The following is a 27,387-nucleotide window of genomic DNA, read 5'->3' as shown; positions in this document are numbered from 1 at the left end:
CCCCCCCCCCCAGCATTTTACTCAGACCTGTGGCGGGGTGAGGGGCACCTGGCTGGCTGGTGGCACTGCCTGTGGGGGAGGGGAGGGGCCCTGGGGTGGCCCAGCACCCGTGAGGACACATCCTCCCTGGGGTCCTTGACAGAGATGACCCTGCGCAGGGACCCCTCCCGCTGTGTCTGCACGTCCTCCCAGGGGTGGTGGCCACAGGAGGGCGCCTCTTGTCAATAGCGATGCCTTTGTTGTAACCGGGAACTAGGAGAAACCCACAGACTTCATTGTTTAAGGTGAGGTCTAAACTTGTGTTTAGAAAAGTGAGTTTATTTTTAAAACGTCCGCCAGCATGAGAAGGAGCAGGTCACAGCGGGAAGAGTGTGCGTGGGGGGAGCTCAGCTCCGGAAGGGTCAGGAAGGGTCAGGAAGGGTCAGGACGGCCCCACGGAGCTGCCGGCCTCCCCTCCCCACAGGCCAGGGCCCAGAGCCTGCCTGCGGTCCTGGCGGCCGCTGGCCCTGTGCTGACGGAAACCACAGGCGGCCTGTGTGGCTGCTGCCTTCTCTCCAAACCACAGGAGTTTTCCTCCGGCCCCGGCACCGCCCACCCGTGCCTTCACCCCGGTTTTCAGATGGTGTGATTGCATGTTTGTACCCCCCCCCAGTCCTTCCTGCGCGCCCAGAGCCTCAGTAACCATCTGGTGACTGCGTGAGGCCGACGCCGGTGCTGTGTGAGGCCACCACCCCAGGGACGTCCCAGACCCCACACACCTCCCCGCTTCAGGTGAAGAACATAGCAGCCCGGGCGTGGAGCCTTCGGCACCGCCTCCAGGCCTGGAACCCCCGCCTCCCCCGGGCTAGGGATTCCAGAGACCCTCATCCTGGGTCAGCCATCCCTGGAGCCCCCAACCTGGGCCGATTCCCTGGTGGGACAGTTCTCAGCAGAAGTCCTTGAGGCTTTCTTTTGTTTTGATTTACAACCAGAGGGGCTGGAGAGGGCACATGCCAGTTCGTCACCCCAGGACTCCAGCGTTGCTGGTTCTGGGCACCGTCTTCCGGCCGCTCATGCCCCCTCTCTGTCCTGTCTGTACGGAGCCCGCCTCCGCCTGCCTGGGCCCCGGGTGGCCGGGCAGCTCTGCTCCTCACGGGGTTGGTCAGGCTTTGTCTGGCTGAGGAGAGGGCTGCAGAAACCCCCCTGAGGCAGCCATGGGGGCCCCCTGGTCAGAGGACTTTACCTGTTGCCTCTGTTTGGGCCGAGCTGCTGACCCCCGGGTTGTGACCACCTGGCTGCCTGCCCCTGCTCGGAGGCTGCTGCCCATGGCCGACGAGGCCCTCTTCCCACAGGAGAAGAGACAGCGTTACCCTGGGGTGCTTCTGTCCTTTATCTGATTGGCTCCCAGTATCTTTGGGGCACCGGGTGGGTGGGAAGCTGGTGTGAGCGACCTCTCCTCCGTGTCTGGTGCGGTGACCTGTCCCGCCAGACCCCATCCCCTGCAGAACGGCCTGACTCTGGCAGGACTGGGGCTTCCCTCCTGAGGCCCAGGTTCATGACCTCAAGGCGTCCAGTCCCAGCGCATCAGTTAGGACTTCCTCTCAAGGACAGTGGCGTTGCTGATCTGATGGGGCTGACCAGCCATCAGCACACACTGACCAGGACTGGGGCCAGCTCTGTGAGGGGCACTGGGCAGCACTCTGAGGACATGCCAGCTGACCTTTTAAATTATCAAGCCGTGTGTCACGCAGTTAAAAATAGCCAGCTGGCTTAGAATATAAATGAGGTCTGCTCCCTCCCTCCTCCCACGTCCAGGCCCAGCCCAGCCCCCAAGAGGCCCGTCCTGGAAGTCTGACCACATTCCCGCTGAGTCTTTGATTTATCCCCTCTGGCATCAGCAGGGTGCCCTCCTCTCCCTCTCAGGCTTGGGGCTTGTTGGTTATGTCGTTCATGACACTACTTTTTCTCTGAAAGTCCAGTGAAGTCTTCCCATCTGCCGAGCGATGCAGGATTACGGCTTGTAAAGCATTCTGAGTTTCCTCCAGACGGTGGCTGGGAGGGAGTTGGCTGCTCCAAGCAGAAGCCTGTGGGGGTGGGGAGCACCGAGGTGCTGGGCCCTCCTCTCCCCCAACATGGCTGGGCCCAGGCAGTTGCCCCTCCCGGCGTTGCTGCGCCCCTTTCTGCCGGGCTGTGCTGAGATTTGTGGGCACGCTTGCAGTGACAGCAGGACCAGGGTGCCCAGAAGGAAGCTTCGGTCGTCACGTGGTTTGATGTCCGTTTGGCCAGGTGCTCCTTGGGTGGGACTTGCCCTCTGTCCTCGGGAGTCCGCTCCTGGCTGGGAGGGTCCGGCCTGGCCTCGGCACACACGTCACCAGAGTGGCTCGCCGTCTGGATCGGGAGATGCTCTCCTGCTGTCTTCTCCTTCTCGGGCTCCCTGTACACGTTGTTAGGGCTTCCGCTGGTTTCTTCCCGTCTCTTCGCGCTTCTCTTCTGTTCCTCTGAATTGGCTATGGATGTTTTCACTTTAATTTTTCACGTTTAAAAAACTGAGCTATTACTTACGTATGAGATTCAGATCTGACGTGTCCAAGTGGGTGAGAGGCGCACGCTCGCGTGACCCGCATCGTCTGTGAGGACGTAGGAGTTCCCGCTGCCCCCCCTGCTGCCTCCCCGCCCTAGAGGTGAGCGTCCAGGGCCTCAGCCGCGTGCCAGCTCTGCCTTTCCTGGAGTGTGCCCGTGGGCCGTCCCCGGCGGGTACTGGAGGGCAGAGGCTGGGCCTGGAGCAGGTGTGCAGCCCGCTTGTGCCCCTGGCGCGTCCAGCAGCTGTGTGTCCGGAGCCCCCAGCTGCTCCCGGCCGCCCAGCTGGTGGGCATCAGGCGGTGTCTTTGGGAGGGAATTGGCATTTTCCTAGTGACTCAGAATGGCAAGCGCCTTGTCACACGCTTCTTGGCCGTTTCTTCATCTTACCTGTTCACGCCTTTTTTTTGTTATGGAATTGTGGGAGTTCTGTGTTCTGGGTGGAGACCCTCAGCAGATACGTTATGGAGAATAGTCTCTCCAGTCTGTGGCTTGACTTTTCTTAAATAAACCATCATTTTTGCCGAGTGGAGTGTGTTTCCGTGTTGGCGTCTGGATTCAATGTTGATGTTTTTGCACCTAATGTTTCACTCGAGTTACAGAATATCTTGTCTTAAAACTGGAGCCTTAATTTGCAAGAGCACTTTCTTGATCGTTCCTTTTTTTTTTAAAGATTTTATTTATTTATTTAGAGAGAGTATGAGTGGGGGGAGGGGCAGGGGAGAGAATCTCTGGCAGTCTCCCCTCTGAGCACGGAGCCCAACGCTCTCAGGACCCTGAGGTCACGACCTGAGCGGAAATCAAGAGTCAGCCATTTAAGCCGCCGGGTGTCCCTTCGTGGTTCCTTTTTAAGCAGAATCTTGCTCTTATGTGTGTCAGCCTCCTCGATCCCCGCGAGCACATGAACTAGATTTGTTGAAGTTGTCTCTGTCCCCGAGTTCTGTTTTTCCGGGGTCAGCCGTGCACCGGTTCTCCTGGTACCTCTTGCTCTGCTAGGTCCCCCGTGTGTACCAAGAGGCCGATGAGGGTTTGTGGGGGCAGGGTTGGCGGGTGGCGCAGGTGCGGGGAGACGTCCACCCTGTGGCCTGCAGACACTGGAAACCACGGAGCTCTGGGGTTTGTTTTGAGTGCTCTGTGGTCAGAGCCCCCTGGAGGGTGAGTGGAAGGGCCACGCCAGGCTGCGGCCCGACAGGCAGGGCTGGGTGGTGGCACATGGGGGCAGGGAGCACAGGGAGGCCGCTGGGGGTGGGGTTTGGACGTGGTGGAGGGTGTCGGTGGACTTCCTGTCGTGAGCTTCGTGTGGGCGACGCCCCACAGGGACTCCCAGCCCCGGGAGGGATGGTGGTGTTGCCCTGTGCTGTGAGAACTTAACGGAGGCGTGTCTGCCGTGCCCTCCTGCACCGCTGGGCCCGGCGGGGACCCTGGCTCTCCGGTTCTCATCTGCTCTGGTTGTGAACGTGTCCTCGAGGTCGTGTGTACGTTGCAGTTGGACGATGTCTCTCTTGTGACAGCACTCAAAGCAGGTGTTGAGGACGCGAGGCCTTGAAGGTGTCTTTTGGGGGAGAGTGTGTGAGTGCTACCGTGTGGGTTTTTGAACCTTCTCTGGCTCCCAGAGATCTTTCTGCTGACGTCCCTGTGCAGGGGCTCATCCAGGCTGTGGGGTCGGTGTGGGTGATCGCAGCAGAGGGACTGGGCCAAACCCCTGGCGGCCAGGACGCCCGGTCCCCTCCCTTTGCTTGGTCCTCACACACGGAGCCCCAGGGGCGGCCGGTGGGTTCCGGCCCGGCCCCCTGGCTCCGCGGAGGGCGTCTGCAGAGCCGCGGCTGCCCCTCAGCCCGTGTCTCTCTCCAGGACCGGAAGCTCACCAAGCTGGAGAGGCAGCGGTTCAAAGAGGAGGCGGAGATGCTCAAGGGCCTGCAGCACCCCAACATCGTGCGCTTCTATGACTTCTGGGAGTCCAGCGCCCGGGGGAAGAGGTGCATCGTGCTGGTGACCGAGCTCATGACCTCGGGGACGCTGAAGACGTGAGCACGCACACCCCGCGGGCCGGACCCTGGGGCGGGCGGGTGCAGGGCCACGGGGGCGCCGGGCCTCCCGCCTGCCAGGGCCTGTCGGGTGTGGATGCACGGCCCCCCGGCAGCGGCAGCCGCTGGTGACCCCCCCACTCCGCCCCGCCGCAGGTACCTGAAGCGGTTCAAGGTGATGAAGCCCAAGGTGCTCCGCAGCTGGTGTCGGCAGATCCTGAAGGGGCTGCTGTTCCTGCACACCAGGACGCCCCCCATCATCCACCGGGACCTCAAGTGTGACAACATCTTCATCACAGGGCCCACCGGCTCCGTGAAGATTGGCGACTTGGGCCTGGCCACTCTCAAGAGGGCGTCCTTCGCCAAGAGTGTGATCGGTAAGCCCCCGCCCTGGGGGCCCTGGGTGCGGCCCGACGGCCGCCTGGGGGTCCTGGGCCGTGTGCGTCCGGTGCTGAGGACGCTGGTGCCCGCGGGGCGGTGGACACTCAGCGGGGAGGAGGCCTCGATGACAGAGGGACTCGGGGCTTTGTGGCCAGAGAGGCTGGAGCAGGCAGGGAGGCGGATGCCCCAGGCCCTGAGGCTCCCCGCAGGGAGTCCCTGGGAGATGTGGGGCCCAGAGGGAGCATGTGGGGCATTGGGGCCAAGGGATTTGGTGTGGGTGCTGGTTTGCTAGCCTCGTCATGTGGTTCTTGTCCTCCTCTGAGAAGCCGCCGTGGTCTTTCTGGGTCCCTGCTGTGCAGGGACTGGGGCTGTGCTGGGGTCCCGGCACACAGTGGGCGCTGGGCCGGGGCACCTCCAGGGCTTTGCAGAGAGGGCGCTTGCAAGGGCTTCGGGGTGGCTGTTGATGGGGTTTGAGACGTCTGGGGAGTGCCAGTGTGCTGCAGGGCCAGCCTGCTCCGGGGTGTGGCTCCAGAAATCCTGCTAGGATCCGCGGGGGTCGGGTGGGACCCAGAGAGACCCCCTGCCCGTTGAAGCCCTGTGTGGGGACACAAGCAGGACGAGAGGGTAACCTCAGGGGTTTGTAAGCTCATGGTTTTGATGCACATTTGGGGACAGAAACTGGCCTATTTACAGCAAATGAAACCACTGGGAATCTGGAAACTTCTCTGGCGGGGTTAGTGGGTTTGGAATGTGACATCTGGGGCAGGGTGGCCACCAGGTGTGCCCTGAGGACAGGGGCCTCTGGCAGCTCTGGGGAGCTGAGTGGGGCGTGGGGGCCGAGCTAGGCCTCAGTCTCTCTCTCTCTGAAGTGAGCAGGGGCCTGGCTGGAGGGAGCACGCCTCTGAGCAGCGGGCAGCTCTGAGCAGGATTTGTAGGTCTGACCCTGGGGGTGGGGCACCTGCTGGAGCTCCCTGGGGCTTCCCTGGCTGGTGGCTCTGTTCCTCTTGGAGGTGGTATCAGGGGTGGTCGATGGGCTGATGTGCACTGGCCCCAAGCCTAGCACAGGGGGCCCAGGTTTGTGGGGGCCCCGGAAGCTCCAAACTCATGGAGAATGAGAGGTGATTAGCACATCTCTCTGGGCATCAAGAGCCAGCAGCTGAGTGGGGGGCCTTTGGTGGGCCGGGGGGTCCCCAAACCTGTGAGTCAGGCTCCCCCACTCTGTGCTGTGTCCCTGTGTCCGAGGACCTCTCAACTGCTCGGGGGGGGGGGGCTTGTGGCGGCGGGCCTGGGGGCTCTGTGGCGGCCGATGGGAAAGGGGGATGCACTGGGTGAGACGGTGTCCTCGTCACAAACACCGTGGCCACAGCTCCGTGATGCCATGGGCACACCCAGCTGTGGGTTACGTGCCCCTCGGGGGTTCGTCCCCGAGAGCCACCTGCCTGTGATGGCGTCAGCACCCTCTCCCTGCGTCTGCGTTGGCTAGGTCCTGACCTGGTGCTGCCTGCAGGTGTTCATGGCCATGGTGGCCGGGACACCGGGAATGTGGGGCCAGGGGGCCGTGGAGGTGCGCTGGGCTCACACCTGTGTGGGTGTGTGAGCACAGGCATGTTCTTTTTAACACTCAGATTTAAGTGGCTGCAGAGTGAGGAAAGAGAAGACCGTTTGTGTCCGTGGCCCAAGCACACGTGGGCGTCCCCATCCCTGCTCGGAGCTGGCCCCCTCCCCTGCACCCACACGTCCTGTGCCCCCTCCCCCCACCGAAAGGCAGGCTGTGTGGGGCCTCAGGGTGGCTCAGCCAGCTTCCCTCTTCCCCTGTGGATGCCCACAGCCAAGTGGAAATCATTGTCAGCACAGTCATGTGGTCCAGAACCCCAAAAGATGGAGATATTCTGAGTGCAAGGTCCCTCAGACTCCTGTTCTCTCTCCACCCTGGTCCTGTTATTTCTGATTTGCAATCTCCTAGAATTCTTTTTTTTTTTTTGGTTAAGATTTTACTTACTTGAGAGAGCGAGCGTGCACACGAGCGGGGTGGGGGCAGGTGGAGAGGGAGAAGCAGGCTCCCCACTGAGCAGGGACCCAACGCAGGGCTGGATCCCAGGACCCAGGGATCACGACCCGAGCTGAAGGCAGACGCTTCACCAACTGAGCCACCCAGGCACCCCTGGAATCCCCTAGAATTCTTTATACACACACGTAAACCTAAAGATAGATTCCCGATTTTGCCATTTCTTACCCCAAATGTTAACTTGCTTTGTTAAACACGTAATACATGTTAAATTGGAACAGTGGGTACGCGAGAAAAAGTTGAAACGTCCTGTAATCTCTGCATCCCAGAGAGCCGTGAAGACATCTGATGACCCCGTCTGTGCTTCTGAATGCAGCCTGTGCTGGTCTGCATCTGGTTCTTCAAGAAACGGGAGCGTTTGGGAAGCGTTGAGGTGGAGGGAGTGGAGAAGGTGGAGACCTTCCCGACGCTCCCCTCTGCTTCACGTTTGGCTGGACAGGCGCTCGGCCGGACCTGTTTTAATAAGAGGGTTTTGTGATTTTTTTAAAGTAGAAGCTTGTTATAGAAAAGTAAAAAGACCCCGAGCAGTGTAACTAAAGGAAGAATCAGCCGGAACCCCACCTCCCTGACGTCCGTCTTGGGTCTGTGCTTGCGGTTTTGTGCAGAGCTCACTGCGCAAACGGCCGAGTACTTTGTTTCACTCCATCGGCTGAAAAATTCTGAGGAAGCGTCATTTTGGAACAGCCTGTGCTGGGAACACCTGGCCGGCACCTTCAGCAGAGACACTCGTTTCCGTGCCGCCTGACACGTGGTGTCTGTCCGGGGACATCTGGGGCCTTTGCAGGATTTTGTGGGGACCGTGAGTCTGTGTCTGCCGCGGGTGGTCGGGCCTGTGGCCAGCAGGGGCGTGTGCCTCGGCGTGCGGCGCCTCCCGTGCTCGGGGCACAGACTGTGCCCTTTGAAGTAACGGGCTCGGAGCTGTGGGGGCTCCTAGCGCCATGAGCCGCTGCAACACCTGGCATCAGGAGGGTCCGGGAGTTTTCAGGAACTTTCTGCAGAGCAGGCCTTTTAGAACCGCAGATTCTGGGCCTGATGGGGAGGGGCTCCCCGGCCCAGTGACCGCTGACCCTGTGTCCGTTGCTCCCGGGCACAGGTACCCCTGAGTTCATGGCACCCGAGATGTACGAGGAGCATTACGACGAGTCCGTGGACGTCTACGCCTTTGGGATGTGCATGCTGGAGATGGCCACCTCGGAGTACCCATACTCCGAGTGCCAGAACGCCGCCCAGATCTACCGGAAGGTCACCTGTGTGAGTCCACTGGCCACCACAGAGGGCCGTGCTTGGTGAAACGCTCACAGCACCGTGTGAGGAAGGGAAGGATGCTGTCACAGAGGGGAAACTGAGGCTGTCTAACTCAGCGGGGCGGCCACTGAGGTCTCTGAACTGGCGGTGGACGCGCGTGGCCCTGGCGGTAGTGTGGGTGCAGTGGCCTTGTGCGTGGCCGAGGCTGAGCACCTTCGAGGCCTCTCCAGGCGGCACCCGGCTGCCTGTCCCCAGAGCCCTCCTCCCGGGCCGCTGGCTCTCCCGTGTCCTGTGTGCGCCCAGGCAGCCGTCCGCTTTCGTCAGGTGGCTTCAGCTCTGCGAGCAGATCAGCCTGTCCTCCCACCGCGATGTCCTGCCTGGTGAGGCCGTAGCTTTTCTGGGCACCAGGCCCCATGAGCCCCGCGTCCTGGCCGCCTTGCCCCGGCCCGGAGCCCCCCTCACTTGTGCAGATGCGTGAGGAGCGTGGTCCTTGGCAGCCCGGGGCCCCCGCCCTGTCCGCTGCCCCGCGCCCCCCACAGGTTGTAGCTCATTTCTGCCCTCGGTCTTCCTTCACGTATTTGAGCCTCCTGTGTGGTGCGGAGGGTGTGAGCGGGACGGCGGGCTTTTTGGCTGGAGCTTGTCAGAGACGCAGAGGGAGGCATGCGGCTCCTCAGTGATGCTGGCAGGACAGGGCGGACTTGTTGGCTGTGGACGGTGGTCCTCCATGGGGCAGGGGTCACCCGAGGAGGCTAGGGCCTCACTCCCAGGCCTTGGGGTGTGTGGAGGGGGCAGCCTGCCAGCCCTCCTTCTTGGGTGCCCGCATGGACGGGGCTGTGGTCCGTGCGCTGGGCTGAGGGACACCGGACTGATTCCCTGATTCCCACTGGGGTGCTCCTCAGCCGGCCTGGATCCCTCGTTGAGGCCCCAGGAAGTGGGGCTCCTGTGCGGACCCGTGTCAGCTTGGGCTAGGCAAGGTCAGGCCCCACCCTTGCTCCCTGAGGAAACCAGATGGGAGGCGTGTTCCCCGCCTGCTGGCGTGGTTTGCAGGAACGCCCTGTGGGCCCAGTGGCGCCTCGTGGCACACACAGCCACACCGGTCCAGCCCCGGCATCTGCCCTGACCCGAGGTCCCGCAGGGATTCGGTGTCCCCGCTGCCAGCACCCCGACTCCATGCTTCCGAGTCTGGGGACACGAGCCCCTTCGAAACAGCACCCATTCCTCTCGCACGTTCTTCTCCTGCTTTGTGGGCCTCAGCTTACCTGCATGATCTCAGGCCGCCTGCCTCCCGCCAGGACCCTGGCCCTTTCTCGTATCATAACTAAACCTTTTTTTCTGTTGGCTTCAGTGGCATGGCCTGAGGCTCTCATCTCCGAGGGGAGCCCCTTGGCTGTGCCTAGAGCCCAGTGTCCCAGTCCATTGCTGCACAACACGACCCCCCACTGGGTATGGGCCTGGGGTCCTACCCTCCTGGGTCTGCCTCTGGGCCGGAGGCCGCCGGGTACTCCCGCTCTGTGGGAGAGCGCACGGGTCATGTTCTCTACTTTAAAAAAAACAAAACCAAACAGCCCCCCAAAAAACCCAGCCAAGATGAGACTTTGAAGGCAGTCTTGTTGAAGAATGGGATGGTTGAGGCCCCCGTGTGTTTAGAATGGTTAAGAATCAGTTGTCCCTCCCCCAAGCCCCTGCCCCCAGCCCAGCCCCTGATTCTTCTAGAGTCCCCCTGCCCGTGGGCTGCATCCCAGGGTTCTGCTCTCGTGTCACGGCTGTCACTGGCCGAGCTGCAGCCACCCCGCCAGCACCCACCGGGTCTGCGGTTCGTGTGCATGCTCCCGAAAGCCGCCCGGCTGCAGAACTCCGTGGCACACTTACAAAACCCTGGAGTCACCAGGCCTTGGAAGTCAGCCCTGCCCGCGGCCACAGTGGGGCAGAGCGTGTGGTGCCCTGGGCCAGCAGCCGTGACCGCACCGTGCCCATGGCACCCTCGGGGGAGGGTGTGGTGAGGAAGGTGGTCGCCCTGCCCGCCTGCCGCATCTGCGCCCGACGTGCGAACGCTCCTGTCAGGCGGGGGCTGGGTCGGGCTCTTCCCCAGACCCCGCTGCTTCTGACAGCCCCTCCTCAGGACTCGGTGTGAGCTGCGTCCCCAGCCAGCTTGTGCCCCTCCTGCCTTCCTCTGGGCAGGTTAGTGCCCCCGAGCGGGCAGGAAACAGGTCCTGTCCTGTCGGTGACTCTGGTCCTTTGGTCTTACAGGGCATCAAGCCTGCCAGCTTTGAGAAAGTGCACGATCCTGAAATCAAGGAGATTATTGGGGAGTGCATCTGCAAAAACAAGGAGGAAAGGTGAGTCCGGTGGGGCGCTGGGTCTGGGTAGATCACCACAGCTGCCCGCGCTCCCGGCAGACGGGCTGCTTTGGGCCAGGGTCCCACCTCTGCTGCCAGAGCACGCTCCCTGGCTTTGGGGGCCATCCCGGAGCTCCCCCCTTTGCCAGCTGCTTCTCACCCACCCAGCCTGGAGCAGCGGCCTCAGCCGAGAGCTCACAAGTCAGAGCCCTTGAGCTGCCCCCAGCCCAGCCCCAGGTCCTCAGCTGGTCAGCCAAGAAGCCTCCCATCCTCACTCCTCCACCCTCCCCTTTGTCTTCTGTCTGCCTCCTCCCACCTTCATCTTCCCCTGCCCTTCCCTCATCTCATCCCCATCCCTTTCCGTCCTCTCCCCCCACACCTCTTGCCCCCTCGTGTGCCCTCCCGACCCTGTGCACCCAGCACACGGCCATCCTGTCACTGTCCTCACCCTTGATCCGTGTTCTTTTCCACGGTCATCACCTCTCACTCAGGCGTCCCGTTCTGATCCTTGGACTCCCTCTCCTGCCCCCTGCAGGTTACTGTGTTCTATTCTTTTAGAGAAAATAACTAAGGAATTGTGAAGTAGAACTCAGGGAAGTATAGAAACAACCACGTAGAGCTAAAGAAGCCTCAGAGCAGACCCCACAAGACACCTTCCAGACCAGGACCAGCTGGGGCCACGACCTCTGCTCCCCAGGGCCCCTCAGGCATGCGTCTGCTCCCCCTTTCCCGTGTGGTGAGCTTCCACAGGGCGTGGGCTCCACCTGTCCATGGGACACCGTGATGAGGGAGGGGCCCCCGGAACAGACAGGACGCTGGGAGGAAGCCAGGCCCAGGATGGCACCAGGGCCAAGCTCCTGTTTAGGGATGGGGAGTGGTTACTATGAGAACGCCCAGCAGCCGGGACGCCCAGGGCTCCAGGCTTCAGACTCACCTGTGACCCCTGGGAGTTCGCCTCCGCAGGCCTGTCTGCACGGTGCAGAGCCAGGTTTGGAAACTTCACTGCCCCGAGTTTCTTGCGATGGGGATATTTACTTTTTATACTGAGAGGAAGAAGCAGCCTTCAGCGCTGTGCAGCGAGCCGTGTGCAGGTGTAATCTCCCTTCACCCCGGGAGTAAAGTGTCGCATGCTGCCCGCGAGGACTGTGCTGCCCGCTGGGCAGTAGTCGGAGAACTCTCTACGAGGAGCTGGGCGCTCTGGGGCTTCACCAGCAGCCGTGCCCTCACCGTCCCGTCGGCTGCCCCTCCTCAGGTACGAGATCAAGGACCTGCTGAGCCACGCCTTCTTCGCGGAGGACACAGGCGTGCGGGTGGAGCTGGCGGAGGAGGACCACGGCAGGAAGTCCACCATCGCCCTGCGGCTCTGGGTTGAGGACCCCAAGAAGCTCAAGGGCAAGCCCAAGGACAATGGGGCCATAGAGTTCACCTTTGACCTGGAGAAGGAGACGCCTGATGGTGTGGCGCAGGAGATGGTAGGGGGGCGCTCGCTGCTGGATGGGGTGGCAGGTACCTGCGGCTGCAGGGTGTGCCTGGAAAGATGTGGTCTCCAGAGGTTTGCAGGAGCTCAGGACAGGGGTGTGTGTGCAGGACAGCGTGGTGGGGCACAGAGGCTGGCACCCGCCCCAGGGCGGTGTCATGAGGGGTCCCGTGCAGCGGGGTGCAGAGGGACGGAGCCGCGGGTATATCGGGAGGGTGTGTTGACCAGAGTCTTGCTGACTGTGTGTGAATTGGGACTTTGGTCTGAGCTGTCGCTTTGTTGCTGAGGGCTGTGTGTCCGGGAGCAGGCGTGTTCGTGTTCCGCGTCTCGGAGGGAAAGAGGCGCACGTGAGAAGGAGACACGGATTTTCTCTGTAGGAAGCGAGCACAGGCGTAGCCACGCTCGCTGCAGGAGAAACCGCACCCTCTTACCTAACGTAGCACGCCTTTCAAAAAACGGTGCGTTACAACTGGACGCCCCGGCCGTGGTGGGTTTCAAGGAGGAGGCTGTGGACTGTGGGCCCCGGGGGGCCCTGGGACGGGAGTCCACGCTGCTCCTCAGGCCCCTGCTCATGAGCGATGAGGGAACCGGCCGGCTTTGCACGGCAGATGTGGGCTGTGGGCTCAGGCTCCGCAGGGCGGCTGGAGCGCACCCGGGGCGCAGCAGGTGAGGGTCCCGGGATCTCGCCGAGGGTGGTGCATCAGGGCGGGGCTGGCAGGGCGGGAGCTGTGTGGGCGGGGCCTCGGCCTGCGCGGTGGCGGCCTGCACGTGTGGTGAGCCGACGTCCCGCTGATGCGGGGGGCCCAGGTCGGGACCACCGCGCCTTCCCGGCTGCCGGCACATCCCTGGGCCCCGACATGGGGCAGCGCTGCTCTCAGTGGATCCGATGGCTGTGTCACTTGCACGTGTGAGAGGATGTTGAACTCAGTACCATGGGGAAGCTGCGCTGTGACCAGCAGCAGGTCAGTCCCATGATTCAGGGCCGCTGTTCCTCCTTGCGCGGCCGCAGTGCGGTCCCCTCCCACCTGCTGCTGAAGTTAGCGCACAAACATTCACGAGCCGGGTGACATGCAGGCCGCTAGCCCAGTAGCGAGGGTTGAAGCTGAGAGTACTGGGGGGCCCATGGGAATGGAGGACCGGGCCAGGAGCTAGTGCTGTCCTGGTGGCAGGAGGAGGGGAGCTGGGTCCCTGGGGCGGCCGTGAGGGCTGTGTCCACTAGGGCTGGAGAGGCTGGGCCAGCGTGGGCACCTCAGGAAGCACCGGGGGTGGGCAGCGCTCCGGGTCCTCCGTGAGCACCATGCCTGCTCCACACGCCCGGGGAGCCTTCCTGCCCAAGATGGATTCCGGCAAGAGCCCAGCAGGGTCAAGCGCCACAGCAACGCAGGGGGACGATGGGACTACGGCACGGATGGATTCCTGTGCCTCAGTTGGACCAGGCTTCTCCTCCAGTTCTGGGCTGGTTCTTGGTTCCATTGCTCTTCAGTCGTAGGACCTGGTGGTGCCCACATGTGACCTGGGACCTTTTCTGGAACCACCCATCCTCCCGAGTGACCCCTCCCTACTCTGCCTCCATGGTCTCCCTCCACATGGCGGACCCCACAGGCCCTGTGCCCACATCTGGGCCTGCTGCCTCGCCTGCCCTCAGCGCGGTCCCCCTGGGTCTTGACTGGACTTGGTGGGCAGTGTCCATGAGTTCACGGTGGAGACCCCTGGGCCCAGCGCTTCCCTCCATCACCTTTAAAAGCACCTTTTTGTGACAAGCGTCCTACGGGCAGTACGACATCCATGCAGACTGGGCTTACTGTGTTTGGTTGAAGAATGACAGAATGACGTGGACCCCCCTCCGCTCGGGGACTGGGATGAGCCAGTGTTGAGCTGACAGCGGCCGCGTTCCCACAGCGGTGTCTCGGCCCTGTGCCAGTGGCCCGTTGGGCCTGGCCTCTGCTGCCCGCTCCTTTCCTGCTGGCCGGTGCCAGCCTCCCTGCCCTGCCCCCCTGGCCGCCACATCCCACCTCGGGGCTTCTCTAGGCCGCCCCTGGGCTAGGTGCCCACGGAGGAGCCCTCATGGGGCAGCGTTTCTGGGCTCACTGCCCCCTGCCGCTCTGGGTGGTCACTTATTGACGGCTTTAACTGCTCACACCTACTTCTTCAAGTGTGGGGTCCAGCATCAGCGAGCCCCAGCGCCGGTGTCCTCACCTAAAGCCAGTCTCCCAGCAGCTGGGTCCGGGGAGGGCATGGGACGGATCGAGTGCCCTGGGGGCCGAGAGAAGGGCAGGTCCTCTGGGGACCTGGGTTGGCTTTGACCTGGATGTGACCCCTTGTGAGGACCCCAGGAGAGGGGCTCGCAGCCCAGCCCAGGGTCCCCGTGTCCCTGCGCCAGCCCTCCTGCCTTCGCGGGTAGTCGATGTTTCAGTGTGGCAGAGAACGGGGCTAAGTTCTCCCCGTCTGGGAAAAAAATAGAAGCAACACCTCGGAGAGGATCGCCGGGGGGTGACCGCGAGGACGGAGACGGAAGGAAAACTGGGCCACGGGCAGAAAATAGAAGCAGCGGGCAGGCGCGTCTGCGGGGCGCCTTCCCGTCAGCGGTCTCCGGTCGGGGCGCTGGGCGGGCAGCACTGACTTCAGCCCCAGCCGCCCGCCCGCGTCCTGGCCGCGTGCCGCCGCGCACACCACTGCTGTCCGTGCCTGAATCAGGAGGCAGGCTGATGGCCGAGACGTCTCAGATTGTAATACGGTTCCTTCTGTGCGGTGGGGTAGAGAGCTTTTGAACGAATCCGTCAGGAACTTACAGAAAAGTTGCAAATGTGCGACAAAGAACCGTTTGAGATGCCGTCTAGGCCTGCTGCTCTGCCACCCGAGTGTGCCCGCCTGTTTGCTCACAGACAGCGACTTTCCTGCTCAGCTACCTTGGCCGTCAGAACCGGGAGAACCACCTCGGGCCTGCCTGGGGTCCTCTGATGTGTGGCGACACGTTCACGGCGGGAGCTCGTCCTACAGTGACCGTCTTTGGTCATCCTGTCATGAAGGGCGAGGGCTCGGCTCCCTCGCAGTCATGTTGGCGTGTCTGCGGGAGCACTGGGTATGGGGCTCTGTCCTCACCATGGCCAGCCCTCTGAGGACACTCCCCGTGAGCACGCGGTCGAGGGGCGTCTGCCCACGGTCTCCGTGTGGAGTGACAATGAGTACGTCATGGGGGTGTACCTTGAAACTGTACAAATACCCATTTTCGCCAAACTTTCCATTTATTTGTATCTCTGTGGACTATGGTTTTGTTGGTGAGTTATCTGTGACCGCGTGGTACGTTTCCCAGACGCAGCCCTGTACACGATTGTGGTCTCATACCTCGTGGTCAGGAATCTGGGAGTGGCTTAGTGGGTCCCCCACGCTGTGTGGCTGGGGTGTCGGCCGGGGCTGACCAGGCTGAGGGTCGTTCGGCGTCCATGCCCGCTCACCTGGCTCCTGGCCGGAGACTCGATTTCTAGCCGGCGGGTGGTTCCCTAGGCCACTCGTGGTACAGCTTCCTGGAGCAAGTGATCCACGTGTGGGGGGGTGTGCAGGGAGGGACAGGGACGGCACAGCGTGGCATCCTGTGTGGCCTCAGCCCAGCAGTGACAGTTGCATTTCCCTTGTGTGCACTCGCGGACACGCCCCTCAGATCATCGTGGTGTCACTGCATTTTGATGCCCAGAACGTCCACGTTTGGCCTGTGGCCCTGGCTCCTGTGTCCTCCTGCACGTCCCCTCGGTTCTCTGCGTCTGTCCTGGCTTTCAGGCACCATGAGGTGTCTAGGCCCCTTGTCCTTCTCCTCCCCACCCACTCACACTGGCCAGACTCCAGGGGCCACCCCAGGCCTGCCCAGTGTTCTGTACGCTTGCACACACGCCATGCCACACGCTCGCATCTGCATCCAGGCGTGCTTAATGTCTATTTTATGTTGAAAGCCGCGAGCTCCCGTGGTCCCCGACCAGTGCCAGAACGTTTGCACTTGTCCCTCTCCACACGGGGCTGCCGCGGTGACGTTGTGGAGACTGGCCTCTGCTGTGCCTGGTTCACCACAGATGTCCTCAGGGAGAGCCGGGCCGCTTCCCAGAGATCCAGGGCTCCTTCACACGTGCTCTCCCAGCGCTCTCCTGGGCACGGGCGCCTACCCTGCTGGTCTCAAGTTCCACGGTGCAACTGCTTCCCTGCGTGCCTTCTCGGGGAGTGCCCAGGGCCCGCCTTCGGGAGGCAGCTGAGGCTCTCTGCCCTCACCCCACAGGCACGAGCACCTGCCTCGTCCTCACTGTCCTGGGACGGGGGCTGTGCAGGTTCAGAGGGCTGTGCTTCCTGCGGGTTTACCGTTGGCGGGAGGGTATTTCCTTTGGGAAGATGAGAGCGTCTCTGAGAGACGTGGTGAGGACCTGAGGAGGGACTTCTGCAGAGACGCCAGGAGCGGGAGGTGGCGGTGCAGACGGCAGGGCCCCGGTAATGACACGGCACCTCCTTTTGCAGATTGAGTCAGGATTCTTCCACGAGAGTGACGTGAAGATTGTGGCCAAGTCCATCCGAGACCGTGTAGCATTGATCCAGTGGCGGCGGGAGAGGATCTGGCCGGCTCTGCAGCCCCCGGAACAGCGGGAGCCAGGCAGCCCCGACAAGGCCAGGGGCCCGCCCGCACCCCTGCAGGTCCAGGTGACCTACCATGCGCCAGCTGGGCCGCCGGAGCCCGAGGAGCCCGAGGCAGACCAGCACTTCCTCCCCACCGCGCTGCCGGCCAGCGCCACCTCCCTGGCCTGTGAGTGCCGCCCTCCCCACGCCCTCACACCCCGTGCGTGCTGCAGGCATGGACCGCGGGTGTAGGCGAGCCTTCTTCCTGGGGCGGGGGTTGGGATGTCTTTGGCTCCCTGAAGCCCAGCTTCTTAGGATAAGTGGGGACAAACGGGCAGACAGTCCAGAGCCTCCCGTGCCCCAAGCCAACAGGACGGAGCGGCTCCATCCAGCTCCTCGTTCCGTGTAGAGTGCGTCAGTCCTGTGCCCGGTGGGGGCGTCCCTGCTGGTCTCCAGTGGTCATGGCGCTCTGAGCCATGACCTTTGCCACCAGGATTATCTGTCCCCAAGGTTATGTCTCTTGTAGTGCCCGACCTTTGAAACCTTTACCACATTTCCCAGAGTGTCAGTGATGGGTCGCTGGGAATCACTCTGAATCTCCGAAACTGGGAGAGAGAATCCTGTGTTTTCTGCACGTCCAGGCAGAACGGTGTCCTGCCTCTGCCCTCGGTGGCCTAAAAATGCAGCAGTGAGCTGCGGGTCAGGACATGGCGTTTCCTGCCCATCCTGTGAGTAAGAGCCTGCCCAGGCCGCTTTTTCAGGTTGCTCGTGTCGACAGACCAAAATAGCCTGTTCAGTTACTTAATAGGCACATACTTCATTTATCATTAAAATTATAGCTAACGTTCTTCAAAGTAGGCTATTTAAATTCAAACCAGTAGCTGCCTGTCACTTGGAGACCGTTCGCTTGTCGTTGGCTTCCTTCCGACCTGCTCAGGTTTGCCTCGGAGAATGAAATCGCTACATCATCGCTCCGTTTTTCGATAAACCAGAAAATTAATGGGCACTAACTTTGTGTTGGAAAAAGCTTTCCTGATGACACGCCACTTCCCACTTTAAAAACTTGACCGTTAGTGGGGAAGTTTCTAGGCAGGAAAGGAGAGACCGCCACACTCTGCTGTAGTCAGGGGTCCCGGCACAGCCCCGGCCACGGTACAGACGCGGATCGCAGGCGGGTTCAGTGTGGGTGGGTGGTCTGTCCGCGAACATCCTCTTTCTGTCCACTCAGAGCAGCTCTGTCACTTCAACAGCAGTCACTCCCAAAACATGTTTCACCCGTTTGTGGTGATTTCTGGAAAGCAGATGTGTGTAAAATTCTAACAGTACGAGAGGGCGTGCAGGTGAGTGCCCCTCCCGAGGCCGCAGCTGGGACCTGTCTCCTGATGGCAACTTCCGGAGAGAACGTGCATGTGTGATCATTCACACACACACGCGTGTGCATACACGGACACCCGCACACATGCGTGCAGCACACACACGTGCACACCGCTCTGTGTATCTCCATTCACGGCCCAACACCTACCCGCACCGTGCCGTGGTCACAACACGAGGCCCGTGCCCGGCTGTCCCTCTGGCCACAGTGCGTGTGGATGGCCTGAAAACTCTGCCTCATCAAGGTGAAATGATGGGACTGCAGGCTGCACGCACATCACGGGGGAAGGGACCTGAGGGGCGGGCAGACGCACTTGGGCACGGCGGAAGGTGCGGCCAACACCGTGTGCCGGGGCGCTCCACCGCGCCGTGTGCGAGCTGCCCGCGTCAGCGCACGTCAAGCTCAGCGACGGTGTGGGCCAGCGCCCAGGGACCGCAGCAGGCTTAAAGACGATTTTTTAGTTTTCATTTTTTAAATTTATTTTTAGAGAGCGCATGTGTCTAGGGAAGGGGAGGGGCAGAGGGAGAGGGAGAAAATCCCAAGCAGCTCCCCGCTGAGCGCAGAGCCCGGCACCCACGACCCTGAGATCGTGGCCTGAGCCGAAACCAAGAGCTGGATGCTCAGCTGACTGAGCCACCCAGGCCCTGGAGATGATTTTTAAATTAATTTTTAATTATAGAAATAAACACATTCCCTTAAAAAATTTAAAATGTGGCATATATGGTTAGAGTTGGTTTATGTGAAATTTGCCAGGTTTGTACACATTTCTTTTTCTCACACATACAGTTTGTCTTTGTGTGTTTCTGTGTCTTTGTGTCTCTATCTCTGTATCTCTGTGTGTTTGTCTCTGTCTCTCTTTGTGTCTGTCTCTGTGTTTGTCTTTGTCTCTCTGTGTCTCTCTCTGTGTCTCTGTGTTGCTGTGTGTCTCTGTGTTGCTATGTGTCTTTGTCTCTCTGTGTCTGTGTGTGTCTGTGTATCTCTGTGTCTGTGTGTCTCTCTGTCTGTCTTTGTGTCTCTCTGTCTCTGTGTCTGTGTCTCTCTGTCTCTGTGTGTCTGTCTCTGTCTCCGTGTCTCTCTGTCTCTGTCTCTGTGTATGTCTGTCTCTGTGTCTCTCTGTGTCTCTCTGTTCTGTGTCTCTCTGTCTCTGTATGTCTGTGTGTCCGTGTCTCTCTCTCTGTCTCTCTGTCTCTGTATGTCTGTCTCTGTGTCTCTCTCTCTGTGTCTCTCTGTCTCTGTATGTCTCTGTGTCTGTGTCTCTCTGTCTCTGTAAGTCTGTCTCTGTGTCCGTGTCTCTCTGTCTCTGTGTCTCTCTGTCTCTGTATGTCTGTCTCTGTGTCTGTGTCTCTCTGTCTCTGTCTCTGTATGTCTGTCTCTCTCTCTGTGTCTGTGTGTAGGAGGAATCGCCCGCCAGCTGCCTCGTTACAGGTCAGAGCGCTTGTTGGGTTGGTTCTGTGCAATCAGACCTTGGTGTTGGCGTGTCTTCCTGGGGTGAAGTCTGTCCTGATCAGCCCCTGGGAAAAATTATTTTGACATAAAGCCAGCAGGATTCCCTTTTTCTGCGTGTGCTTGAATCACGCATGGACGCGATGCCGGCATCCTGGAAGGCGCCCGTGCGGATGCTCGGTGTGTGGGTGGCAAGTCGCGGTGCGCGTGCTGCTTCTGGAAGCGCCATTTCACGCAGGGCTTTTCTTTGCCTGTTTGCTGGCCTGGCCACGCGGGTGGCCTCGTTCCCAGGTGCGTCTTGGGGAGGCGAGCCTGTGGCCGTGGGCGGTGCGGCATGTGTGGGCGGCTCTGTCCACCGTGGCCTGCGTTGACGGACTCTGGGCGCGGGTGCAGGGGAGGCTGGCCTCTGGGAGGCCTCCTCGGGCCGGAGAGCCTCTGGGTCCCCCTGCCGGCCTCTCTGCGGGGTGCGGGCCTCGTCAGCCCCATTCTCCAGCCAGGTTAGAACCAGGCCCGTGACGTGAGGACCAGGTTTGGACCCAGCTCTTCCTGCTTCGGGCTCTTTGCTGTGGTGGCGAAGGTGGTCAGAGTCCCACCCCCCATGAAATACTGGTGACCCTAGCTTCTCCTGACTTGGGCACGCCTGCCGTCAGCCTCCTAAGACCCCTAGCGCCGTCAGAGAGCTCACTGAGTGCTTGCTCTCAAGGCCCGGTCAGGTCCCTGTCTGCAGCCGGGGTGGACACGGGTGCGCTTCCTGCGGAGGATGGTGTGAGGGGCCCACATGGAATTTGTGGCGCCTGTGTGGGTGGCCCCCAGACGCCAGGCGGTGTTGGCCTGGGGCGTCGGGCCGTCTCCAGGTGGGTTACAGCCCCCGCCCCTGCTGTCCTAGGGTCGGTGGTCCAGGGTGACATGCGCTTACGGCTCAGGTGACTGGGGAGCTCAACCAAGTCTTGGTTTGCAGAAGAGTGCAGGGACCAGCTGAGCGTCGCGTCTGAGCCCGTCCGCGCTCCCTGAGACTTGGGGGAGTGCCGTGGGGGTGAGGTTGGGGGGTGTCTGCTCTGAAACGTGCCCGTGTCCTCCCCAGCGGACAGCACCTTCGACAGTGGCCAGGGCTCCACGGTGTACTCGGACTCGCAGAGCAGCCAGCAGAGTGTGGTGCTGGGCTCGCTGGCGGACGCGGTGCCGCCCCCCGCCCAGTGTGTGTGCAGCCCCCCCGTGAGCGTCAGCATCAGCGACGGCCCCGTCCTGCCCTACAGCCTGCCCTCGCTGGGGACCTACCAGCAGCCTGCCGCGGTGAGTCAGCCCGCCCCTTCAGGCAGGACCGCGTCCCCGTGGCCCCAGCGTCCCATGGGCCACCAGGTTGCACCGGTCTGTGGTCCAGCCCCCGGGAGGCCTGTGCTTGCTGGGCCCTGCAGCCGCGGAGCGCAAGCGGGGTGGGGGCCTTAGGGTAGCTGGTGAGTGTGGTCATCCGTGCTCTCTGCAGCCTGGCCTGCCGGTGGGCTCCATTCCGCCCCCAGCCCACCCTCCGCTCCCGCAGCAGCATTTCCCGGAGCCGGCCATAAGCTTTGCCCCTGTGCCGACGGGCCCAGGCCAGCCTGCACCCCCTGGCCACCAGGTGAGTGTGGGCTGCCCCTGCTTGGCCCCACCCTGGGTGCCTCAGTCTTTCCTGCCCTGTGGGTGGCAAGGTCTGTTGGCCCAGGGCCGGTGGGCCTCCTGGCAGGCCCAGGCCCCCTTGGCCCCTTCTCTGCAGTTCCCCAGGGCCTGGGGTGCCGATGGGAGTGGGGTTCCTGGATCCATACACTCGGAGGGGCACCACTCATGTGCAGTGGTGTTCCCCAGATCGGCACGTCTCGAGCTCCAGGCTGGGCGTGCATGTGTGGGAGTCGATTTTCTCTGTCGTGTCTGAGCGTGTGGTGGGGGAGTGTCTCAGCAGGACGCTGGTCTAAGAGAAGCCCCCTCTCTCCCCAGCCGCCGCCGCTGGCCCAGCCAGCGCCCCTGCCACCTGTCCTGGCCCCACCGTCCGTAGGCCCTCTCCAGCCGGTGCCCCCCCACCTGCCTCCCTACCTAGCTCCGACGCCCCAGGTGGTGGCCCCTGCTCAGCTGAAGCCCCTCCAGATGCCACCAGCGCCTCTGCAGCCACTGTCGCAGGTCCCCGCTCAGGTAACTCCCACCCTGCCCCCGCCTTGCCCGCGTCCCCAGTCTGGCTGGCCACTCTCCGTGCTCTGGGCTGCCAGTGCTCGTGGGTCTGTGGGTCGGGAACGCTCCCTGGGGATGGGGTGGCCGTGCCCACCTGCCCTTGGCATCTTTCCCAGGCGTGTCTGGGTCAGGGAGGGGTTTGGTCCAGGGTCAGGGCCAGAGGAGCCAGGGTAGAGCACAGCTACCGCCACTGTCTGTCGTGGAGCCACCCAGGCTGTGCTGACCGTGGTCCTGGGGAGTTCACGGCTTCAACTGACCAGTGACACTGGATGGCTTCTGGTGCCCGGGTGCCGTCACCCAGGCTAATGCCATCGATGGCTTTCATCTCATGGGTCCATCACATCGCGGCAGCGGGACTCGGCCACAACGTGCTACCTCGTGTGGAAGATGTGAGTGTCCCTGCAGTTCGTGGACACCATCCAGAAGTTTCTTTCTTGTCACCGGGCCTCGTCCCCATCACAGCCACGTTGGGTTGTTTTCACCGTCTAGCTGAATCACTGTTTGCTCCCCAGTACCTAGAAGTGGCTCGCGTACCGTGGCTGCTTTATAATTGTGCGAAGGCGGGGATCACGTGATGAAGCTTGTGTGCTGGCCACCAGGAAGGTCTAAAGAGAGAGCTACTGGAGAATCTGAAATGTTGCAAGTGCTCACTCCAGGAGGTCAGATACCAGGTGTCTCCAGGATGGAGGACCGGACGCGGAAGGTTCCAGAGCTCCGCTGTGGGGAGAGGCTCACTCTGCAGGCCCCACGGCACGGGGTGCTGCCTCAGCACGTGGGGGCTCAAGGACATGCTTTCCCTGCCACAGCGTGCCACAGAATTTGGTCTGTGTGTGTGTGCAGATCTTCGGGGCCAGTCTGGCAGCTCTGACGGTCCTGGCTCTCTGAACGAAAACGTGCCAAAGCCACAGAGCTGGTGGTCACTGCCGTGACCCCTCAGACCTGAGCCGCCGGCTGTCCTTGTAGGCGCCCATCGGTGCAGGGCGGACCGCGGCGTGGCCCCTCCGTGGCACGAGGAGGCTCTCTGAGGTCGCGTTTGAACTGGGTTTGCGGTCAGGTTCCTTCGGGTGGTGCAGGCGTGCCGCAGACGGGGCGGAGCCCTGGTGACGCCGATGTGCTCCCGTTTCTTTCAGGTGCCTCCGCTTCCTGTGGGGCCCCCCATCGCTCCCCTGGCCTCTATCGACAGCCTCCCCGCAGCTCTCCCCGACCTGCAGGCCGCCAGTGGGCCTGCCGTGCCTGCCCCCTCTCAGTATTTCTCTCCTGCCGTCATCTTGCCAAGTCTCCCGCTCAGCGCGGCCACTGCCCCCCTGCCCGCGTCGCCAGCCCTGCCTCTGCAGGCGGTCAAGCTGCCCCACCCTGCTGGGGCGCCACTGGCCGTGCCATGCCGGACCATTGTGCCAAACGTGGCTGCCACCGCCACCGCCATCCCTCTGCTGGCCGTAGCCCCGCAGGGTGTGGCTGCCCTGTCCATTCACCCCGCCGCCGTGGCCCAGCTCCCGGCCCAGCCCGTGTACCCGGCAGCCTTCCCGCAGATGGTGCCCGGCGACATCCCACCTTCTCCCCTCCACGTGGCGCAGAACGTGCGGGCTGCCGCCCCACAGCCGGCGCCCCCGACCCTGCCACAGCCCCACCAGCCGAGCACGCGCCTTCCTGAGCAGGCCGCCGTGACAGGCGGGGCGGGAAGCCAGGTAAGCCACGTGCCGTGCAGGGCCCGCCCTCCAGGTGCTGGGACACGTCTTTAGCGTCTGACTCTGAGGTGTGAGAGGCGGTCAGGCCTCTGCTTCTTGGTGCCCTGACCCCTGGGTAGAGGGGGGGTGGGAGAGCAGCCAGTCTCCAGAGCTGCGGGAATTGGGGTGATTCGTGGTTCCGCCATCGGGCCCTTTGAGGGTCGCTTGCCGATGCCTGTGCTGGTGGAGGTGCCTGGTCACGTTGGGCGCCGCGGCCCCCGCCCTCCCCGGGCAGCCGAGGTGTGGTGGTGTCCGGGGGCGTGGGCTCACCCCCATCTCAGCAGCCAAGCAGTGAGGCAGACAGGGCTCTGAGGGGCACGCAGCAGACAAGGACAACGTCTGGGGTGGGGTGGGGACCTCAGGCCGCTTGCCATGCTGACAGTGACAGGATGCAGGGTCACAGCCCCTGATGGATGGCCAGGCTCCCCGGGGTTCCACACACCCGCACAGCCCATGCGTAGTTTGGAGCTCCAGGGCTGTTCTCCAACCTCATGGGAGGAGGGGAGCTGGAGTGGGGGCCTTTCACCCGGCCCCCCCACCTTGCAGCCTGTCTCCTGGGGGCCTCTCATCTGGGAGCCCCCACCCCATTTTGCAGCCTGTTTCCAGAGGGCCTCTCACCTGGGAGGCCCCCCCACTTTGCAGCCTATTTCCTGGGGGTCTCTCACTGGGGAGCCCTCCCCCCCACCTTGCAGCCTGTCTCCTGGGGGCCTCTCACTGGGGAGCCCCCCCCCCACCTGGCTCTAAGCCTCAACCGCTGTGTGCCGGCAGCAGACCCTTGGCCCTCGGAGCTTAGACTCCTCTTCTGCGTGGTGGGGCCGGTAGCCCCCTGTAGGCTTCGTTGTGGAGATCCGTTCCCACAGCGTGTGGGGGTTCCAGGCGTCACTCTGCACTCACCCAGTCTGGTTTCCATCTGGAATAAGACGTGTGTCCTGACTCTCAGCGTCTGATTCCAGAAAGGATTTGTTTTTGGTGAAGGGAAGCGTCGCTGGGCTTGACAGCTGGGTGTGAAGAGGGGCCGCGGCCTGGCGCCCGACTGCGCAAGCGCCCGCCGGGTCTGTTACTCAGCTGAAGGCTGCTCCTGGGTCAGGGCTCTCTGGGGGAGGCCTGGCTGGGGTCTGCAGTGTCAGGGCCTGGTGCCTCGCTGCCTCGCCAGGCCAGTGGCTGGAGAAGGCGTTGTGTGCTCCGAGGTTGTTGGCCAGGCCTGGTGGCCTCCCCGCTCTCCGTGGTTTATTGATGGGCTGGCCATCTCACAGGCTTCCCTGTGCTGAGAGCGGACTCCCTGAACACGGCAGCTGGGGGTTCTCCCAGGAGAGAATGGGGCCTGCCGGGCTGCGGCTCTCGTATCTGACCCCACACGCCATGTTGCTGACCCGTCCCACCCCGGCAGGGCCAGCAGTGGGCCTTCCCGTTCCCGACCTCATGCCAGAGGTAGGGCAGGATGGAGGCTCCCACTCGTCCACGCGGGGCCCTCCTCTCAGGCCGTCCCACCGGGAGCTTTTACACAGGGGACAGTGAGGAGTCCAGCCCACTGAAGGCCAAGGTCCCCGGTCCCTCTTGCGCATGGCTAATAGGGACAGGGGGCGGTGTGTGGGGGGCAGTGGGGAGCCATGTTTGGTGTGAAGTATGTGCCACCCCGTGGACTCAGCTATAGGTCCTTAAACGAAGTGTGGTGTTAGGTTTGATTGTACGCGGACAGGGACCCGAGAGTTCCTGCTGAGTCTGTGTACTAACATGCTCTGAGGCCGTGGGTGGGATTGGAGAGGGGCAGAGGCTGTGCTCACCTGCCTTGGTCCAGGGCCCCTTGGCAGAGGCATGGCTGGCCCTCCAACTTGTATCCCTGTCCCCTGTGCCCCCAGATCCTGCTGGGCCACCCGCCTCCATACGCTGCGGATGTCACCGTCCAGGTCCCCATGGCGCCGACGCCGGCCACCGTCCTGTCCCCACCTCTGCCAGAAGTGTTGCCACCCGCTGTTCCCGAGCTGCCTCAGCACCCCAGCTCCCTGGCCCCTGTGGTGGTGGCGGCTTCTCAGAGCCTGCCCATCCAGACCGCCCCACTCCTGCCACCTGCTACCCACCCACCGCCACCCACCGGGCCCGGGATTGCCAGCCCCTGCCCGGCCGTGCAGCTGACGGTGGAGCCGGCCCCAGAGGTGTGTGCCCCTGCCCTCCGGGTTCAGCCCCTGACCCCAGTGGCCCCCAGCACAGTGGTGTCAGGTCTCACCTGTCAGGAAGGTGGAAGTGTGTGCCCTGGGACAGCTGTTCTAATGATCCTCCATTGTCCCTGAATGTTATGCTTTCCTTAAACGCATCTGGCTGGAGACCGGGGTGTTTACACGTGGATTTGCAGGGCCTTCCCTCGGGGTGGTGGGAAGGCTTGTAGCCAGCCTTCCTGGGCCCACGTGCTCTCCCCTGGGGAAGATCAAAGTGGGTTAGCATGTTGGCCAAGGGGGGCCCCCACCTTCAGGAACTCTACGACATAAAAACCCTTATATCTGCCTGGCGTGATCCGCTCTCCGGGCTGGAGGGGTGGGGAGACAGCCGGCGGCGTGCAGCTGTGCCACCGTGACCTGTCCTCTTGTCCGTGGATTTGTTTCAGGAGCAAGCCTCCCAGGACAAGCAGCCCGGCCCCCCGCAGACCTGTGAGAGGTAACGGCCCCATTGGCCCCTGGGGACGGTGAGGGTGGCTGTGGGCATACACTCCACTGAGCCCACCCACTGTGGCTTCCCCTCACGAGTCAGGGCCTCTAGCGATGTCACCCATTTCCTAGCCTGACTTGGTCCTCTGGGGTCTGGCTGTCACGCTCCCCTCTGTGTCCAGCGTCCTGGTGCCTGTCTGTGGCACCCGGGGTGTTCTGGAAGGGGGAGGCAGTGGACAAAGGGTCAGCAGGCCTGGGGGCCAGGGGAGGCTTGGAGGGCAGGGCAGAGTCTGGCCCACCCCCCAGACCCCCAGCACCATGGCTGCTGGCCACCTGTCCTGTCCTGGTCACAGAACATGTCACAGTTGGGGAGGGATTGGATGGGGGAAGTGACTGTATATCCCGGTGCGCCAGCACCAAATTCAGTGCCGATCCCCTTCTACCCCTGCAGTAGTCCCCTGGGGTTGTTGAGTTCCATTGCTGTTACACAGATGGGGAAACTGAGGCACGGGGAGGATTTTCTTAATCCTGTTGTTTTCCGTGAGCCCGTGGGGTCTGAGTCACAGGTCAAGAGTCAGGACAAAGGTCCCAGGTCAGACAGCCCACTCATTCCCACGACTCCAGTGCCACCTAAGACAGAACAGCAGGAGAAGGGGCTGCGGGCTCTGAAGGTGGGGTCAGGGCTGGCTTTGGGCCCTCTAGGTTTTATGGCTATTTCCTGAAAAACCAATCTTCCCACGTGAGGGTGGTCTGCAGGCTGCTGTTACGCTCTTGGTTTTCACACAGCTACGGAGGTTCTGACGTCACCTCTGGCAGAGAGATGAGTGACAGCTGTGAGGGTGCGTTCGGTGGGGGGCGGCTGGAAGGCAAGGCTGCCCGGAAACATCACCGCCGGTCGACGCGCGCGCGCTCCCGCCAGGAGAGAGCCAGCCGCCCCCGGCTGACCATCCTGAACGTGAGTGGCCGGGCGGGGCGGGCCCGTGGGCACGGGGCTCCGCGGACGCAGCCTGCTCCCGGTCTCACCACCCGAGCGTCCCGCAGGTGTGCAACACGGGCGACAAGATGGTGGAGTGCCAGCTAGAGACCCACAACCACAAGATGGTGACATTCAAGTTTGACCTGGACGGAGACGCGCCTGATGAGATCGCCACCTACATGGTGAGGCCGAGTGTCTCCCCGGCTTGGCAAGGCCGTGTCCTCCTATCCGCGGGGCGCGCGGCTGCCAGCCTTCCCTAGCCCCTGGCCTGTGCGGGTGGCTGGGCTGCTCTCGGGCTGAACGCAGAGCACAAGTGGAGTAGATCTGTCAGGGGAGACCTGGCACGTCCCCCCCCCCCCCCCCCCCCCCCCC

General features: G+C 62.5%; 1 protein-coding gene across 1 annotated transcript in view; it reads left to right on the top strand.

The window, feature by feature from the left end:
• WNK2 (WNK lysine deficient protein kinase 2) overlaps positions 1-27,387 on the top strand; it is a 128,292-nt gene that overhangs the window by 40,204 nt on the left and 60,701 nt on the right. Inside the window, 14 exon segments of the mRNA XM_040620395.1 lie at positions 4,408-4,580; positions 4,737-4,957; positions 8,120-8,277; positions 10,519-10,607; positions 11,860-12,079; positions 16,576-16,858; positions 20,568-20,776; positions 20,967-21,098; positions 21,452-21,643; positions 22,810-23,364; positions 25,260-25,553; positions 26,000-26,049; positions 26,826-26,994; positions 27,081-27,197. Coding sequence (XP_040476329.1) covers positions 4,408-4,580; positions 4,737-4,957; positions 8,120-8,277; positions 10,519-10,607; positions 11,860-12,079; positions 16,576-16,858; positions 20,568-20,776; positions 20,967-21,098; positions 21,452-21,643; positions 22,810-23,364; positions 25,260-25,553; positions 26,000-26,049; positions 26,826-26,994; positions 27,081-27,197 — 2,862 coding nt within the window.

Source organism: Ursus maritimus, unplaced genomic scaffold (genome assembly GCF_017311325.1).
Source record: "Ursus maritimus isolate PB19 unplaced genomic scaffold, ASM1731132v1 scaffold_34, whole genome shotgun sequence".
Taxonomy (NCBI): domain Eukaryota; kingdom Metazoa; phylum Chordata; class Mammalia; order Carnivora; family Ursidae; genus Ursus; species Ursus maritimus.
Note: the sequence above shows the minus strand (reverse complement) of the source record. Positions and strands in the feature narration are given on the sequence as shown.